This window comes from Musca domestica, unplaced genomic scaffold (genome assembly GCF_030504385.1).
Source record: "Musca domestica strain aabys unplaced genomic scaffold, Musca_domestica.polishedcontigs.V.1.1 252, whole genome shotgun sequence".
Classification (NCBI taxonomy): domain Eukaryota; kingdom Metazoa; phylum Arthropoda; class Insecta; order Diptera; family Muscidae; genus Musca; species Musca domestica.
The window spans coordinates 30,093-48,916 of record NW_026712280.1 but is presented as its reverse complement, the minus strand read 5'-3'; the positions used below and the strand labels follow the sequence as shown (position 1 = coordinate 48,916).

At 34.4% G+C, this 18,824-nt stretch overlaps 1 protein-coding gene across 2 annotated transcripts; it reads right to left on the bottom strand.

Moving 5' to 3' along the window:
* Positions 1 to 875: 875 nt before the first annotated feature.
* On the bottom strand, positions 876 to 15,821 carry LOC101888627 (sodium/potassium/calcium exchanger 3). Of its 2 annotated transcripts, XM_005177286.4 has the most exons (8): positions 14,266 to 15,821; positions 3,797 to 3,970; positions 3,535 to 3,722; positions 3,281 to 3,467; positions 3,110 to 3,190; positions 1,938 to 2,426; positions 1,773 to 1,874; positions 876 to 1,706 (listed from the first exon to the last, which is right to left on the bottom strand). In XM_005177286.4, exons 1-8 carry the CDS (start codon positions 14,297 to 14,299, stop codon positions 1,369 to 1,371), a joined length of 1,593 nt encoding a protein of 530 aa, XP_005177343.1. In that variant the 5' UTR covers positions 14,300 to 15,821; the 3' UTR covers positions 876 to 1,368. The 2 variants fall into 2 exon arrangements, with proteins under 2 accessions (XP_005177343.1, XP_005177344.1); XM_005177287.4 differs by lacking the exon at positions 3,110 to 3,190 and having other exon boundaries at positions 14,266 to 15,818.
* Between the last annotated feature and the right edge of the window lie 3,003 nt (positions 15,822 to 18,824).

The following is an 18,824-nucleotide window of genomic DNA, read 5'->3' as shown; positions in this document are numbered from 1 at the left end:
TGAGTGGAATCGTGAGAGCAATCGTCTGAAGAAATATTAACTTATTTAGCTTTTTTGCAATTGTCTTGTATGAGCTGTTCACAATATTTTGCAGACGTTCCTGCATCCTTCAAAAGAATAAAAATATATATATTTTAAAATGAGTTAGTGTGGTGAAACAAGGGCCAAATTTTCTCATTCCATATTGAACATTTTTCAATAGATTTTAATTTTAATAGTTTATCTTGATTTAATTTTAAATTTTGATAGAAAAGTCTTAATATCGAATGTTAAGAGTTGAAGGTACTTATTCCTAAACTTTATTTCTATCGCAATTTTTTCGATGATAGAATTTGACCCCTGTCCTTTTAACTTCTGGAATATTGTATTTTTATACAATATGAATGCTACTACAGGGAAAAAGTTACAAAAAAAATTTGGAAAGTAACGTTAATGGCTATGCTACAATAATTTTTATGGAGAATCAAATATAACTTAAATGTGGATTTATATAATAGAAGCGTTAATAATATTAAAATCTGGAGTTTTTACTGAAAATTGTACTGTACGCCTTTCCATTTTAAATATATTTTTGTGTTCTCTCCGCAAAAATAGCGTTTTTGGAAGAAAAAACTTCCTAACAAATTCCAATGGGATTCAGCAAAGAATTAATTAAAAAATATATAAATACTTTTCTTGCAGTCTCTTCATAAATAAAACCAATTTCTTTTTTAAAATCTGTTTTTATTCAATATTTAAATTAAAAATCTTATAAAATAAATTAAATTTCTTTAAATTGTTTATATTTAACGCAAAAATGTTTATACATTATATTTCTCGAGAAATGTTTGCAAATTTAAAATGTTCCTTACACGATGACACGAACTGAGTGTTTGTTTTTGGGGCGGTCTATATATTATTTAATATGCATTCATGTATTTTTTATAATAAATGATAAATTTCGAGACAGGTGCATAATCAGGACATCTGCGAAGACAAGAAAAAAGTTGTTGGTACAACAAGATCCCAAGATGGAATAATAATAATACTTAAAATAGACTTAAACAATGATTCTCTTTCGGTTTTTAGATTAGAATTATATCTTTGTTGGTGTTGGTGTTGTGTGGGTTTAGGTTTGGGTGCGCGTTACGTGAAATTCCTGTTCGATGACCTTAAACATCATTTGTTGTAAGGACTTGCTCTTCTGCTGATTGTGTGTTATGCGTTCTACAGATGATTTGGTTCTTCTTCTTTTTGTTGTTGTTGTTGTTGCAAATAAATGGACTTAAATCGATTTTGTTTTAACTGATATCTTAACTTAACAAAACGACATTAGCATTAGTATCTGCACACTCCGAGCTGCCATGTTCAGAGCATTGTGGAAGCTTTTCACGATCTGCCACATGTTGGTAAATTCACCCGGAAGAAGACGTTCAATTCGATCAAGGAGGCAAACACCAGAAATACCAAATATATCACCAGACAGGCCGTGCCCACTTTTCGATCCAGTTTAAATTTGTTGCAGGAGAAGGTCAAATACAAAAGAAACAGGGTGGAGAGCAATGTTATGGCAGAATATTCCAAGCCAGCGGAATTAATGCCAACATAATTTTGACCTGGCTGTATGGGGAAGAAGACAGCTTTGATGAGCCATGGTACACCCAAACACAGTAGGATATCAAAGGTGTTGGAGCCAATTGAGTTGCAAATACCCATGGAGCCATGACCTGGACGAGAGAAAACCAGTTATCAGTGTTATGAATATGAGCAAATGTCAAATGTTAGTAAAATACCTCGTTTGGCTACAATGACACTGGAAACCGCTTCGGGCACACTTGTACCGGCCGCCAAGAATGTAATTCCCATAACTGAGTCCGGAATCTTTAAAGTATCGCCTGAAATAGGGGAAGGAAGAATTTTAGATTTTTTAGTGTTTTCTTCTCTTGCGTCACGCTTACCAATTATTGTTATCATCCATGCAACCACATACGACAGCGATCCAATCCAAACTATGCACATCACAAATGTCAGTGGAAAGATTTTATTGTTCTTGGCTTTTTTACAATCCGGTATGGCAATGCGGAATAGCAAATGTATTGGCCAAATAATAATCCATGTGAACTGGGCAAAGCAGCTCTTGCCCCAAGGATATGTTAGCAGGGAATAGCCCTCTTCCTCCTCCTCGCCATTTGTTGAGGCTGTATCATTGGCTGTAGCAGTAGGAGCTTCAACATCTGTGTTTTCTGGTGTTGTTGCCGGTGGAGACTTCACAACACAACCGGAATTATTTGTAGACACCGTGGAAATGGTGGTGGTTATGGTGTTACTTATACAGGTGGTGGCGATGGCCGGTGTTGTGGATGTCGGTGCTTTGGCTGATTCGTTGTTCACCCCACCGTTCAATTGAATTGTAGATAAGTTGTGACATATGCGATTCTCCACAATTTCTAAATGGGGAAGGGAAAAGAATTAGCCAAATATGCTAAAGTAAATAACATCAACGACATAGACAAAGGCGTGGCATGACGTGAAAGGCGCCGAACAAACAGGAAGTAAACATAGAATAGAACATTACACGTGTGAGCATATTTACAAGTGGATATTAGGGATATTAGTGTGATGGATAGGCAAAATTCGAACTGGTGACATTCTCAGAAAATCTCTTGTTTGTTTCAGAAAAGCAGCGAATTATTGAAAATAGTTAGAGAAGACAATCTGACGTTTGAAAAACATATCTCTTGGAATGTTTTTATGCGATAATAGTGATAGAGAACAGGTAGAGGGGGAGGGCAATAAATATGCAGTAGGTGAGCCTTTTTTTTGTTGCGGAAATTAGAAGAATCTAGTAGTAGGTTGGTAAAGAGAGAAAGGTGTAATTACACAAAAAATTGAAGGGAACTTTAAATGAAAATGTAGTTTATTTAAATAAATTTTCATTAAAAGCTTCCTTGTGTTTCGAGATCTAATCACGACATACATTTAAAGATTAGCTTATATAATTAAATTGCAATTTTACAATTAATGCCATGGCTAGAACTCAGTTAACAAGAATTTTGTTTGTTACACGAAAAGCTATGGAACAAAACAGGAGTAGGGATTAGGCAAAAGTTTAAATCATATTTAAGTAAACCTGGTTCTTTGTCATTGCTGTTCTTGGTCTGTATACTACAATTGGAGGAGCGGCTGCGTGAACGAGCTTGTTTAACACCACCTGTTTCCATGTTTTTTTTTTTAATTTTTCATTACAACAAAATCATCAATATCAGCAACCAGAATTATCGATTAAAATTTCCATGCTTACCCTTGGCACATTTTTGAAAGGTCTTGTCAAAATACATAACGGCTAAATAGACGGCATAGAGAGACACCAAAATCAAGGCCTCGTACCATTCAACTCGCTCATCGTGCATTACACAAATCAAAACGGCCACGGTAAATCCATAAGCTATGCTGTCGCGTGTCAATGGCCACCAGTCCAAGGGTATTGTCTGCAAGATGAATGCATTTCCGAGAATAATTTCCAATTATAATATTTCATGTAAAATTAGAGCTTACCATTCCGGCTCCAATGCCGCAACAGGCCGCCACTGCCAATATATTAAAGACAGCTGAGCCCACAATGGTGCCCACACCAATGTCACCCTCTGTAATAAATGTACCTATCACATTTACAAAAAGTTCTGGAGCTGAAGTGGCAGCAGCCATGAATGTGGCTCCCGCAACATCATTGGACATATTAAGGGCTGAAAAGATGGGATTTACGAAAAAAGATTAGAAGATGGTTTCTTTGGCATTGCAAGAGGTTGGCCGGTTTTACCTGCACATATTTTTTCCACGGCGGGCACAAAATATTCATCACATACTACAGCTAAGGCTACGAATAAATATAAACTGGCTATAACATGAAGTACAACAGCACCCGACTGTCTCTGGGCCTCGGTGAATAAATCCCGTGGAAAATCATCTATAGCAGGCTGTGTACAATTTATATCTAAGGGAGGTGGGGGGGAGAAAAAAGAAGGATTAATAAAAAATGCGTTAATTTCGAATGGGTAATTCAAAAAATATTTTGCGCTTAAACCTGGATTATCATAATAGATCGATCGATATTTTTTAAATTGACATATTTGAAGGCAGCTCTTTTCCAGAACCTGGCGCAATTGACATCCTTATAATTTGTTTTTATTTTTCTAAATCTGGTTCCTTAAAAACTTTCCTTCTTGCTCAGAGAGTAAGGTAGTTATATTCTCTTTTACAAGACAACTGTGCTGTAAAATGCAAACAGTCAACATTCCTGAGTAACCAATCAGCTGATTAACCGAAAAAAAAACAATTTGTGCGCCATAATAGAAACAAAGGATAAACAATGTTGTTTTTTAAGAGAAAAAACAGAAAGTTTTATTAAAAATAGTTTTATGAAACATAGTTTTGTAAAATAATTTAATTTTAAGAAAGACAAGTGACTGCAAGAAGAAAATTACCCGGCAAAAATTTGCAAACACTCACAACACTCTCTCGAATCGTTATCTACTGCAGAACATGTCTGTTAACAGACGACTCCCAGTTAGAATTTGGGAAATTGGTGTGTTCGATATCCCAATAATTTGTATAAATTATTACAAAATTTGAATACGTTTAAAATCTATTTGACATATAAGACTCTAGTACAGAGTTGTATTTTTCCTCGTTCCCTTGGAGTTAAATAAAGTTTCAGGCGATTCTACTAGTTTAGTGTGTTTTTGGATTATGTGATTGATTTTGAGGTTTGATCATGGTAGAATTAAGAAGGTAAAGCCATGCAATCATACGTTTAATTTTTTTTAAATTATTCATTTGACATTGACATTCATTGTAAACACAGAAATCAGAGATGGGAAACTGTATTTTATTCGGTGAAATTTGACAAGGTAAATTACAGAAAATGCAGAGATGGCCAGTCTTTTTTGAAATGACGTTACGTTCTTAATTTTACCATGGGTTTGATATTTTTCTTAACTATTTCCTATTGAGCTCATTTCAAATGAGCATTCCCAGCTCTGCATTCTTTGTAACTTGCCTTGTCAAATTTAGCAGCATTGAAAATCGGCTCCCATTTCTGATTTCTGTATACCTAATGAATAAACCATGACTTATATAAGCTCGACCAGCAACCCCATCTAACAACTAAGTTTGCTGTCAAAAAACATATTGTGAATTTAAACTCAAAGAGAGTTTAACAATAGTGCAAGAACAACATAGTTTAGTGTCAAATTGTTATTAAAAGTAGTCTTCTTGTCCCACCTTATATATTCTTTGGAATAAACATTTTGAGAATAAAATGTTGTAAAATTTGGAAAAAATTGTTAACAATTAATTGCACGGACAAACCCCTAAGGCTGCAAATATATAAAAAGCTTGAAGTCATGGCTAGGCATATTAATGCCAAATTATAATGAAAAACGATGGCAGGATTTTAGTGCGGCTCTGTAATTCCTTTGTGAAATGTCACAAAATAGGCCGTGCCATGACTTCAAGCTTCTTATGTACTTAGCCCTTAAGTTCTACCGTAATTCATATTTTCAATTTAAATTAGTTCAATGAATTATTTATTAGTGGTATTTTACAAAATTCTGGCGAATCCAACGAACAAATGATTAAAGGGTTTTTTGTGAACTGTGATGGAATTTACCAGTCTTCGGCAATGGTCCTTATTAAGTTTTTCAATATTGGTCTGTCTAAAACTAGCGTCTTTTTACATATGCTTAAGTAATAAATAGCCCAATTTACAAAATTAAAACGGAAATCGGATCATGGGTCGTATGCGTATTGCAAATATTGATCATACGCACAGGTGTACCGCATATTCATCCTTTTGCAATCGACGACAAAAACTAATTTATCGAAATGTCATTTAAATGTTTAAATTTGGCGGCAAACTGTTTAAATTCTTCAATTCTTCTAAATTGGAACAAATGCCGACTTAACAGAGCAAAAAAAAAAACCCTGACTTGTCAGCTACTAAAAAATGACGACAACACAATAAACAAACTTAAATTATATCTATTATAAAGCGGCGGTACTACTTTTACACAATTTAAAATTAGAAAAAAAGAAAACAACAGCAACAACAACATTGCAAACAATTTTAATTGATTTAGAAAAAATGGAAAGAGAAAAAAAAATGAAAATTAAAAACGCAACTTAAAAATAATTTCAATAGCAATGATTGCCAAGAACAATAACAAATTTGTTTCAAGATTGAACGAAAAAATACAACAACAACAACAAGAAGAACAATAGCAGCAACATCAAGCCAAATGATAAACGGAAGCTATAAACTAAGTATTCAATGCGGCAATAAACAATGAGCGATAAAGATCTTACATTTCCACCAGAGAAGATATCCAAATCTAGCGAACGAAACGAAATATTATGGATAATTAAATGCTGTTGAGCCTCGCCGATGCGAGGCAGATAAAGTCAGAATGCGGATTTTCTCTAATGTTTTGGCTTTTGACATTCGTTGTGAAAGCACACCGACACAGACACACACACCCCCACTCTTACTCTCAAGTAAAAACACAAAAAAGAAACAACAACAAAACAAAAAGACCGCCTTTGAAACACCCTGTGTCTCTGTGTTTGTTCGTTTGTTCGTTCAACGGTCAAGTAAAATGCTTTCTCTCTCAATTAAATGATTCTTAAATTGCTTAATTAAGTCTGAAAAAATAAGTAACAATAAAATAAAATCGCAAACTACTGGCTACTGAGAGACATACGGACAGACAGATAGACAGGCAGGCTGGATGGATGGCCTGGCCAACAAACAGAAATCACGAACCTCTACTCTGGTGCGAACACATTTCCACATACGCACACATACATACACACCTACATTTGTAGATTTATTTGACTTTGCAATACGCGCGGAATTGAATTGAAATGTTTGCCTACTAATGTGAGAGAACTCTGAGTGTGCGTGTGTGTGTGTGACGATTATTGTCTCTTTTCTCTTTACACATTGTTATGGGGGAAGAAAATCTGTTGTTGGTGTTGTTAGGTTACGGAGCGTTTGTTTATGATGAGAATTCGATGGCAAATTGATTTTGAAATTCTAACAATTGATTTGAGAACAAAAACAAAAAACGTATGCATTTCGAAAATATTTGCATACAAGTTTAGTTATTATTTTGCAAAAATACAGTGACATTGACATAAGCTCATAGTAAATGCCCTTTCTTAAATGGAACCTTGAAAAATGATTGACGTTTGGGGTATTGTGCTTTTATTATTTCCATTTTTTGAAAGATAATCGGTGAGATTTACGAAATTTAAATGCCATTATCACTGTCCAATATTATTTCAGAAAATTGCTACTGATAATGTCGGGGACACGTGGGAAATTAGACATATTAAGGTTTTGTTTTTTCCCATGCCCTCCTTTACGGATTGTTTCGGTGTTTTTTATTCATTTTTGAATGATCTAAAAATTGGAAATAATTGAGCATAGCGGGGCTTGCGGTCGTGGTTAAATCAGGGAAGTTAAAAATGAATCTGAATATGTGAAAATACTTTGATTTGCTTAAAAGAAATCTTCGTAAGTCGCATGGCAGCCATCTTTTATACAGGGTGAGATGAAAGAACTGCAACCAACTTCAGACAGCTGTCATAAGCCACTTGTCCGACAGTTGTGAAAATTATTCCAAATTATTCCAAAATAGACTCAAAAGAGCTAAAGAGTTACTTCGCTTGGCCGAAAGTGGTGAACTGCCGAATTTGGTTTACTCCAATGAAAAAACATTCATTGTCCAGCAGTTTGTAAACAAACAAAATGGTCATGTTTACCTGCCAAAAAGGACAGCTGAAAATGTGCACCTTCGGTTGGCCACCAGAACTCAAGCGTCTGCCATGGTGATGGTGTGGGCCGCCATAATAGCCGATGGTCACTCTCCGCTCTTATTAATCGACCGTGGCATCAGAATAAATGCCGAATATTATCGCGAAAATATTCTGGAGAGAGTATTAAAGTCTTGGGCACGCAAACATTTTGGCCACAGACCTTGGACATTCCAACAGGACCCAGCACCATCGCACTCAGCACACGCCACCCAAGAATGGTTACAAAATGAGGTTCCTCGCTCCATATCCAGGGAATGGATTCTTGTTCTATGAAAATATGAAATGAAAAATATTTCCTTTATAAAATTTTTCATTTGACATTTCTTTCCTTTATAAAAAAATTTGGAAAAAATGTAAAAACTATGGCGTCTGACTTTGTTGCAGTTTTTTTTATCTCGCCCTGTAGTGTTCACATCCGCTACATAAAACTTATACAGTTCTATAATAAAATACATTCTTTAGTAGTTCCCAAAAGATGTGCTTATTCAAAGGACTTCGACAGATTTTTTGATATTTGAATGGTTTTACCACATTTATCAAAGATTTGTCTGTAAATGATTAATTTAACTTCGTTTTAGTCCACTTTTAGGCTAAGCTTCCATGTAATGATATTCAATAGAGAATTTAAATAAATGAATTTATCTTTAGGAACGATATTTGGTATTTCAAGTTCGTATTTTAATGATAGAACATTTTTCATTATTTCAATGGTGCAGGGTACAACAAGTTTGGCCCATTCTAACTCATGTTTCTTCTTGTTTTATCCCAAAAAATACCTCATTTGGTTGCAGATTTCGATACAGAGAGGGATAACTATCACTTTTTCAATAATTTTCCCATCTCCGATTAAGAATTTCTTCACTCATAAGCAAAAACAAAAAAATAAATTCAAATCTGTAACATCCAATTGATGATTTATTTATCTTTTTGATTTAAAAAACAATATGACGATAGTCTTGCGTGCCTCATCAAATTAGGCTAAACGAAATTTAGCGTTGAGAATTATTGAATAATGATTGCGATAAATGCGATGTCATCTGACTAATGATCATAAAAATATCATTTAAATTAATTTAATTTACAATTAATTATTTATAGTTGATATATAAAATAACATCAAATGAAAAACAAATCAAAAAACAAAATTCTAAAAAGGTCGATATAAAATATTGAATAGGTGTAGTTTTTCTTTGAAATGCAGTGATGCTCTCTGCATAAAACCGTGCCGTAAAAAGTTTCGAAAAAATATGGTCGAAAAAATATCAATTTCTTCTCCTTTTTTGAAATTTTCTGACATTTACTATTCAATATTCATACAGCAATAATTGATTGATCATACGCCAGGTGGTACACAGCTTTAGCATTTGTCTTATTGAACATGTAACACACATACTCCTACATAAGAAATATCCTCAACCTTATTCCAAGTCCAAAATTGACGTCATAACTATCAACGTCATCATCATCGTAATATACATCCATACATACGAACAAATTTGTTTTATTAATTTTACATTTTCTTGTACTCTTCAAATGTATTTCTTTCGTTTTAATTCTCTTTGATAAGTTCATTTATCCACTTTTCTTGTATACCGACAAAATCCACTTGAATCACTCTATGGCTTCAGATGATGATGATGATGCTGATGATCGTTGATATTTTATTCTAAATTGCTTTGGGTGTGATGTTCTTAATCATCACATCACATCACTTTGTTGTTGTTGCTGCTGCTGTTGTATTTTGCTCTTGATGCCGTTAGCAGTTGACTGCCATTATTATTTATTATCTTTTACATACTCATCGTTCGCTTCGAGATCTATGGACCACAACCTATGATCATCTTTAATTTAAACTCGTATTATCGCGCTTCTAGTTAAGGCATTTACTCTACTTTACGGATCTTTCATGGTTTTCTATGAGCACACACATACACACACACACACACGTACACTCATATGTGCACAGAGATTGTATGTAATCTTTCAGACGTTTGTGATTTCATTTGCCGTATGTGTGTGTGTATGGGTGAATCTCTGCTGCGTGGTGAGTTCCTAAGCCGTGGATAATCACCACCTGCGGATCTGTTTTTTTTTTCTTTTTTCTCGTAAAGAGCAATTTCATTTGCTTTCTCAGTCCGCAGACTCTGATGAGATAAATGATTTTTATTTGGTTCCTTTCTTCAAATTTGTTGTGCAATCATTGTTTATTGTTAGACACAAATCATTTGCATAAAAAGGTGCTCAGTTTCATTTAAGAAAAAAAAAACGTATTCGAAAGAGAGAAATCATTTATCTTCTAAGCTGGAAATCGTTGAGATTTAGGATGAAGTTATGTAGAGTTTTGGAAGAATTTAGTTTATAAAGAATACGAAATGCATTGGAATTAGAAGAGTAAGGGGTAAGGAAGATTGAAAAACCAGGAAAGAAATCTGTTATTTGTTGATACATCATTGAAAAACAGTTTTAACGACGTGAGAAGAAGTAAATATTTAAAACCGGACCCATTTTTATGAAGAAGAAGTCTGCAAATTCTCTTATTTGTTTTCCTTTTCAATCGACGCGAAGAATATGAGAAGAAATGAGAAATTCTATTTTTCGTAGGAATGAAAAAGTGTTGTTGTTTCCTTTGTTAATATATCCTACATTAATTCTTGACACGTATCATCACCAAATTTCAGCCTATTTGATCTGATATTACAATTTTTGGGCGCAAAAAAAGATTGGGTGAAGATTTGTGTGGGAGCTATATCCAAATCTGAACAGATTCCTATATTCCTTTAGCGAAGGTATTTCTATGCTGCATCTGATAGTTGCCACCAAATATTGTTGTTTGTGGAGAGTATTTTACGGGTGTGAGGGAGTAAAATACAAAATTGGATGAAACACATATATGGTACGTATAGCTATATCTTCACCGAATTTGATACAATTTCTTCCAGGCTAAATTTGTGATAATGTGCCAAAATCCATTCAATTTTGGTTTATGTTAACCACTTGAAATCGAGCAAAGATATATATGGGAGCTATATTCTCATTTGAGCCGATCTCAATAAAATTTGGCAAAAGTATTTCTGAGATGTATTTGACATATATTTCCCCGAGTATCGTTGTTACAGGGTGCATATTACGGCTGCGGAGGACAAAAATAACAAATCGAATGGACAATATACATGAGAGCTATAGCTATATCTTAACCGATTTCGATCAATTTTGACATGCTTATTTCTAGGCTCAATTTGGTCGTATATGCCAAATTCCATCCTATTTGGGCTTATATTACACATTTGGTGAACAATAAAAGGCAAATAAGAAATAGATGTATATGGGAGCTATACCTAAATTTTGACTGATTATTTCCAATTTCAATAGGATTCGTCCTTGGGTCAAAGAAATGATTTGTGCAAAATTTTATCTGGATCGAGCAATAAATGCGACCTGGGGCTGGATTCTTGTTCTATGAAAATATGAAATGAAAAATATTTTCTTTATAAAATTTTTCATTTGACATTTCTTTCCTTTATAAAACTTTTCATTTCACATTTTCATAGAACAAGAATTGAGGACCTGTACTTTGTTTATAAATACATGGTCAGACGGACGGATGGAATAAATCGACTCAGAATGTGATTCTATGCAGATCATCAAAAGGAACAATGGGTTTATCTCGTTTCCTTTTCCATGTTACAAACAAATGTACAAAGGTGTAATACCCTGAACCTTGTGGTGTAGGGTATAAAAATAAGCCCTTATCAGAAAGCACCAACAATAGCAAGAGTATTCACAAATGCGTTTGAGTGTATATTGTTTTGAATACAAAAATAAAATAATTTTAAATTTTTTCGAATTCAATTGCAAGAGAAATTCATATTTTTTAAGTTAAGAAATGGTACAATTTTGGTATAAAACTGTATAGTCCAAAAATCGTAGATTAATTTTTGTGGAATTTTCCATTCATGGCTTGTGGGTTTCCCATTATAAGAATTTTGGTAAAAAATGTAAAAAAAAAATTAAAAAATAATTGTTGCATACTTAAATGTTTATTTGACACTATAAAACTCCGGTACAGAGTTGCATTTCTCCTAGTTTCTTGAAGTTGAGCAACCTTTCTGATTGAGTCATGGGAATAGATAAAGGACTAGTTGTACTATAAAAGCTTCTATTGGTCTGTAGCATGGTACAATGAAGAGAAGGTAGGCCAACTTTGAGAAAATTGCAAGTATAGAGGTCTACCTGTTTGGCTTGTAATGTCAGAATTAGTATCAAAACAATAAAAAATCAAACAACTTGTTGCATTTATTTTGAATAAATAATTGAAAAACGCGATAACTGAATGAAAGATCAACATTTCTTTTCAAAATCGTGTACTATATATCTCTAAAGGATTATTTCGCTACAAAAACTCTAGATGTTGTCGATACATACGTTGAAATAAACATTTTGAACCCGAATTTGAATATTTTCTGAACAATTTTGTTGTTATTGAAAAGAAAACACATAGATAAACAAATAAAGATGACATATTAAGCCAAGAAAATAAAAAAATTAAAATCATATGGTATCATAGCCCTACCTTGATATCATTGTACCATGGTCTGTAGTAGTTTTACTACGACAACCGATTTTCCCTTTATGATATCGAAGAAAATGGTAAAAGCAGGAGATTCTTACAGGTATTGGAACAGAGCATATGTCACTCGCCTCCACATGAATGTTTGAAATGAAATGACACAGAACATTTGCACGTTTCTCTGTTTTTCTTTTTTTTTAGCTACAGTTTACCCCTTTTAATTACAAATGAGCAAAATGGAAAAATTAAAGCAAAATCAAAAACAGATTTGTCTGGCATGGCTCGTTTTAATTTGAATGGTGGCGATGGTGGCATGCGACGGTGTTGATTGAAACGCCGATCGCCACCGACGCTACAAACATTTCCAAGTATGGCATCAAATCTAAACAAAAACAATGAAATGGGTATCATTTGCTGTTTTGAAAAATAGTTTATAACAGAGATTCCAGTTTCAGTTGGTCAACTGAAAACCGGCAGTCCGGTATTTATTTTTGTTTAGATATTCCACATTATTTGTTTTTGGCGCCCAATAGTATACAAAAAGACACTAGGGAGAAATAACCACCAGATTCGATAAAAAAAATCGAAATATGGATATCCAGAACTGCAAATTTTACTAAGATAACCGATTTTTCAAAATTAGCAGATTCTTGCAGGTTCTGGAACAGACCAACAATAAATACCATTTAAAAGTAAAATGCTCCTGAGCAACTGCTTTGCCGCCGCTATGTCTGTGATTATCACTTTAGCGTTTAATCAGATTAATGTTGATAACTATAATCAATGCCTACAATTGAATATCGATAACTCCATTTTTGGCATGTTGATAATAACAATATTAAGCTAAGTAGGAAAAAGACTTGAAGGGTCCGAGACAATCTGCAGGTGTTCTACCGAAGAAAAAAAAATAATCTGGGACAACTGATGGATAAAATAAACAACCTCTTTAATATGATATGACATATATATTATGTACAAATTTGTCCTTTTTTTATATAAAAACAAAAAAAATGCAAAACTAATAAATTCTTGCAGGTTCTGGAGCAGAGTAATATGCAGTTTGCGTTTATTGTTTTGAAGAATAAGGGAAACAATTTTAAATTATTCACTCGTATCAAAAAATACACATTTTCAATAGGGAAGACATTTTAGAGTTCTGAGATGAAATAATATTTTAATCCTATCATGAATTTAAATTTGTGAAAACCCCAGCATTCTTTTCATGTTTTTTTTTTCAAATCTAAATATTTGTCAAAAATAAGTAAATAATCCACACAAATAATCATATACTTTAAAATTCTACTTGGCAGAATTAAAACCCTCTACAGAGTTGCATTTTTCTTAATTTATTTGTAGTTAAACCTTTTAAACTTTTTGGTTGTGGTTTTTAGATTTTTGGGGTTTTAATTGTTCACAAAAAAAATTAAATCAAAATTTGAATAAGAAAGTTTTCATTCAATAGTTTAGACTACGGTCTACGACCCGGAAGGTCTCGAGTACTGTCATTGCGACAGCAACTTTAATCTATCTGCAATTTTATAACAGCGCGATGCAGTTCGCAAGAAACGAAGCATACTATAATTATGTACATATATTTTAAAGCTCCAGGTAAATATTTCAATAGCTTCGATTTAATTTTCCAAAAAATAAAAATTAATTATAATTGATTTCTAGGTGAGGTAAGGGAAATCCAGTAAAAATTGAACAATTAAATATTGCAATTAATATTTTTTGTAGTTTGTTGTGTAGATATTTAGAACTTTTTTGGTGCTCCAAACTCTGTTCTTGTTGTTGCATTTATATATAGAAAATATAACTTATGTTTAGCTGGCAGGATATACCATTTGTGTCACTTAAACCCCAGTAATCTTCCATTTTGCCGTGGAATGGATGGCTGTCTGAGCGTCTGCGGTAATGGAGTTTTTGTTGTTGGTTTTTTGTTGGTGGGGATAAAAAAAATAAACAGCAATCTTTTTAAACGGTTTTCATTTAATGTTTTGATTTTTCCGAATATTTAGCACAACAAAATTAAATGTAACAAATGGAAAAAAACCTCCAAACCCCGTCTGTTGTTCGAGTTCGAGGTTTTTTGTTGTTTCCCAATTTCAATTGGTTTTTATGTTGTTTTTTTAAAGGCTTGTTATTTTGTTTTGTTTCTGTTTTTTTTTTAATTCACTTTTCACTTGTTGTTGTGATTTATTGTAAATTTTGTTTTTTTTTTTTTTTTGCTGTTCGATTAACCGAAGATCGTAAGCGCGATCGTAGTTACGTTGGTTGATATTTTGAACACCGCTCGTCAGAAACTGTGCTCAGCCTCAAAAAATGTGCTCATCACACATATGACAATTGCGACAACGGCAGCCACGTTCGCTCCCCACAGCAAAACACACACATACACTCACGCACATACACACACACTCGGCGAATTTAAAGGCGACCGACTCTATGACAAATTGTCGATTTTCTTATTCTTTTGGGGAAAATAGAACAGGCGTTATTTAACCACTACATGGGCAGCGCGCACACACACACATACAATGACAGCGGTGGCAGAGCAAGCCAGCATCATTTTCCTTAGTGTGAGTGCGAATTCTCGTTGTTGAACAAATGAGATGCGGCGATCATCAACGGCAGCCGCATTCTAAACAAAAACAAAAGTGACGACCAGAATCGGATGTAGGACCGTCTTCACCGGGGTGTAGCTTAAGATCTGTTTCTTCTTATGCTGGGGAATTGCGCGAATCATGGATGGTATGGACGAAAGACGCTCACGAAACCGGGATTATTCGGTGGAAAAATCGAATGTAACTGTTTCTCCGGCACGAAGACGGCGGTCTAGTTGAAAGAAACGCTCAGTTTCCGTTGTTGTGGCGAATTTAATTATTGCGTTTTTTAGCCGTAGATTTTTTTCTGTCGATTTTCTATTCGTACGTCACTGTCGGCGGAATATCAAAAGCGTTGTGTCGCTGATATTTTTAATTGGTTGATCTTGAAATTTCATTCTTAGCTTCGATGTAAGCGGCAAACTTTTGCTTTTTGTAGGTTATGTAGGCATTTGCAAAGGAAACGCTTTCAAAACACACGAAATTTGGCTTGATTGTGGTGTTCTGTTACCGCTGTATTTTCGCGAACTGAATTCTCTTAAGCTGGGAGCTAATGCCTGAAGCTCAGACACAAAAACAGCAACGACGCTGACAATTTGATGCCAGTCGGTGAAAATGTGACGAAAAGTACTCTGGCCGGTGGCAATGATGACAATGAGGAATGTACATGACCAGAGCGGGGCAGGGCATTGGGGTCAGATTCAAAATGATGATTATGTGTGAGCATTAGAGTAATTTGTGCGAGCGGCTGAGTGCAATATGATCACGCTCAATCGTCACTGTGTTGGTGTTGGTGAAATAATTTGAAATGTGTGATGATTGCTGGAGATCGCTTTTTATTGCTGTCGCTGTTGGCGATGATGGTGGTGAGTTTTTCCAAAACTTAAAAACGTAGCAAACTTATTGTACAAATTGAATAAAAACATCTTTTTTTTTAGAGAATTTTAATATGTAGGTGTGTGTGTGTGTTTTTGGTCAGTTTTAATGCGGGTCAAATGCTGCTTAGATTCTGTTCTATTTGTGGGCATTGTGTTTTCAATGCTCACGTAATTGTGACATATTCCAGAAGTAATTGATGATCGATTGGCCAGAAATTTGTAAATGTGGGTCATTTGTATACGAATTGAGAAAAGAAGAGAACAACTCTCTTTTTAACTCTCACCTACTTTCATTATGGATCTCATTTCTCATTCATTTTAATTTTTTCTCTCTCCAAACTAAACCCCTCATTTGAAACAGCAGCCAAACAGTTTATTTCATTTGAAATCTTTTAAGGGATGCTATTTTTTTTATTAATCGGTAGAATATAATTGTCTAAATAACTTGTCATTTCTGGAAATATATTTCTCAAGGGAGTACAATTTTCAATTCCAATTTTCATAACCTCAGCCATATGGCTAGTGAGAATATATAACATTTGATAGGGCCAAAGCGTGCCTCATCAAAAAAAAAAAAGGTTTTAGACCCTGAGTCTCTTTAGCCAAATCCGTTTCAGGACACTTGGAGTTGATCTAGCAATGTACGTCCGTCTGGCTGGCTGGTGCTCACTCTCGAAGGGAGTATCCGATTTGGTTCAAACTTGGTGCATCGTAATATTATTGTCAAAATTAGCTCGAGTTCGGAGATGGGCAATATCGGTCCTCTCCTTCTTGTAACTCCCTTACAAAAAAGAGAGAGAATAATCTGATTTTACTCCAATTTTGCAAATCCTAATATTTGCAACGTGGTCAGGTACGAAAATGGACAATATCGGTCCACTGCAGCAAGTACCTCCCCCCACAAACGGTCAAAATTTGGAATAATTACAACTTATATAAAATGTAATGTAAGAGTCCAATTGTCTCCAACACAGATCACAATATTTTTTTTTAATCTAAGGTCTTGTGTGGAGATGGAATATATCGGTCTACTCCTTCTGGTACATCCCCCACAAAGGGTCAAAATTTTGAATATTCAAGAAGCTCATAAAACGCGAAATTAATATCCGATTCCATTCATACTTGGTACATCTCAATATTTCCATAAACAAAAGACCTGTTATAAAGATGGTAGAGATCGGACAGGGTTCAAAGTTTGGAATTACCAAAATTATAAAATAAAAAAAAATCGAAATAAGCATCCGGTTCTCTTCAAATTACACACATCACAATATTAATATTAACCCAAGGTCTGGTATGAAGATTGAATATATTGGTTCACTTCTTCTGGTATCTCCCCCACAAAGGGTCAGCATTTTGTATATTCATGAAGCAGATAAAACGCGAAATTAACATCCGATTCCATTCAGACTTGGCAAATCTTAATATTTTTATCAGCACAAGATCTGTTATAAAGATGGTAGAGATCGGACCATTTCTGCTGGTACCTGTCCCACATAGGGTTCAAAATTTTTAAAAACTAAACTCTCAAAGAAAGCGAAATAAGCGTCCATCTCTCTTCAAATATGCCACATACATCTGTCGGCAAAACCGACTGATACTATTTTACTTGTTTTATATTAGTTTTTTAATAACCCCCTAGAATATTTCAGTTCCCAAAATATCTGTTCTTACGCTTTCACATTTTCTTCGCCACACTTTACCCCCACTGCCATGGAATTGTATAAATGTATGATCTGAACATTTGTACGACTACAACTCATACCGTGTGTATGTGTGTGTGCATGTATCTGTGCAATATTATCACTTAAAATTTCTTTCTTTTCACAAATCATTTTTCTACTTTAATTTGAATACAATGGGACACCGTGTGTCCTATACGAGAGAATAATTCAAATGTAATCGTTTGTTTGTCATTAAACGACGACAACAACATCATCGGTCACATACCGACCGCATAATGCCCGCAGCACCTTTGCCATCTCCTCCTCCTGGGAGTAAAACTTAGTGGCTATGGTGGCGAATGTTTTTGTGGGGTTTACTTTAAGGAGCTCCAGCCACCATTCGGAATCAAACGTGCGCTGCTGGTTGATACAAAATAACATTTGGATTCTACACTGCCGTCTTCGTCCGTACAGCCAGCTTAGATACATTAAATCACAATCAATGCTGTGCAAGGTATGGTTGGTGGCTAGCTTGGTGTGGGTGATGGGTGCTTGGCATGTATGTCTGTGTGCGTGTGTGTGTATTATTATTTTTTCGTTTGGAAAAAAGCTAAATTTTCATTGTTGGAAAAAAGACGACAATGACAAGGAAAAAAGTTTGAGTTTCTCTCCTCCTATCCTCCACTCCGTAAAGGCAGGGCAACTGGACAAAAGTGTATCTTTAGAAGATTAAAGTGACAAAGTGAATTAAGTAAGATTTGGTGGTGGTGGTGGTGGTGGTGATGGCGATGGTGGCTGTCGCTGCTGTTGTTGTGGCATTCGTCTTCGACATCTTCTCTATTTGAGATATTCGTATGAATAAATATATCACAATATATGTAGGTATATATGTACATCTGGTCAATCATATAAATCGGTTGTCGCCAGTAGAAACTGACTTTTATTGTTGCCCCGCACACATACACACACATGCCCACACACCTACACATGAAATAAATAAATTTCATTTAATTCTCCATTGAAGTGAATATTTGTGGTGCATAAGCACTTTTATATGGAAAGAAAATGTAAATAGAAAATTCAAAAAAAAAAAAATAATAATAATAATAAATAAATAAAAAATTATTGAGCTCTTTTTATTTTTATCCACTTTTACTTCTGGCATGCATATATAGAGGTGTTTTTGCAGGGTTATTATGTATTTATTCGTTTGTTTTCAAAAACAATTAGTTATGGATGATTCAAGAAGAAGTTG

Excerpts from the sequence above, each read along its gene's own strand:
- LOC101888627 (XM_005177286.4), bottom strand. The coding sequence starts at position 14,299 with ATGGAAGATTACTGGGGTTTAAGTGACACAAATG. Across the intron at positions 3,468-3,534 it reads GCGGCATTGGAGCCGGAATG|ACAATACCCTTGGACTGGTG; the intron begins GTAAGCTCTAAT and ends TTCATCTTGCAG. Across the intron at positions 1,875-1,937 it reads ATGGATGATAACAATAATTG|GCGATACTTTAAAGATTCCG; the intron begins GTAAGCGTGACG and ends CCCCTATTTCAG.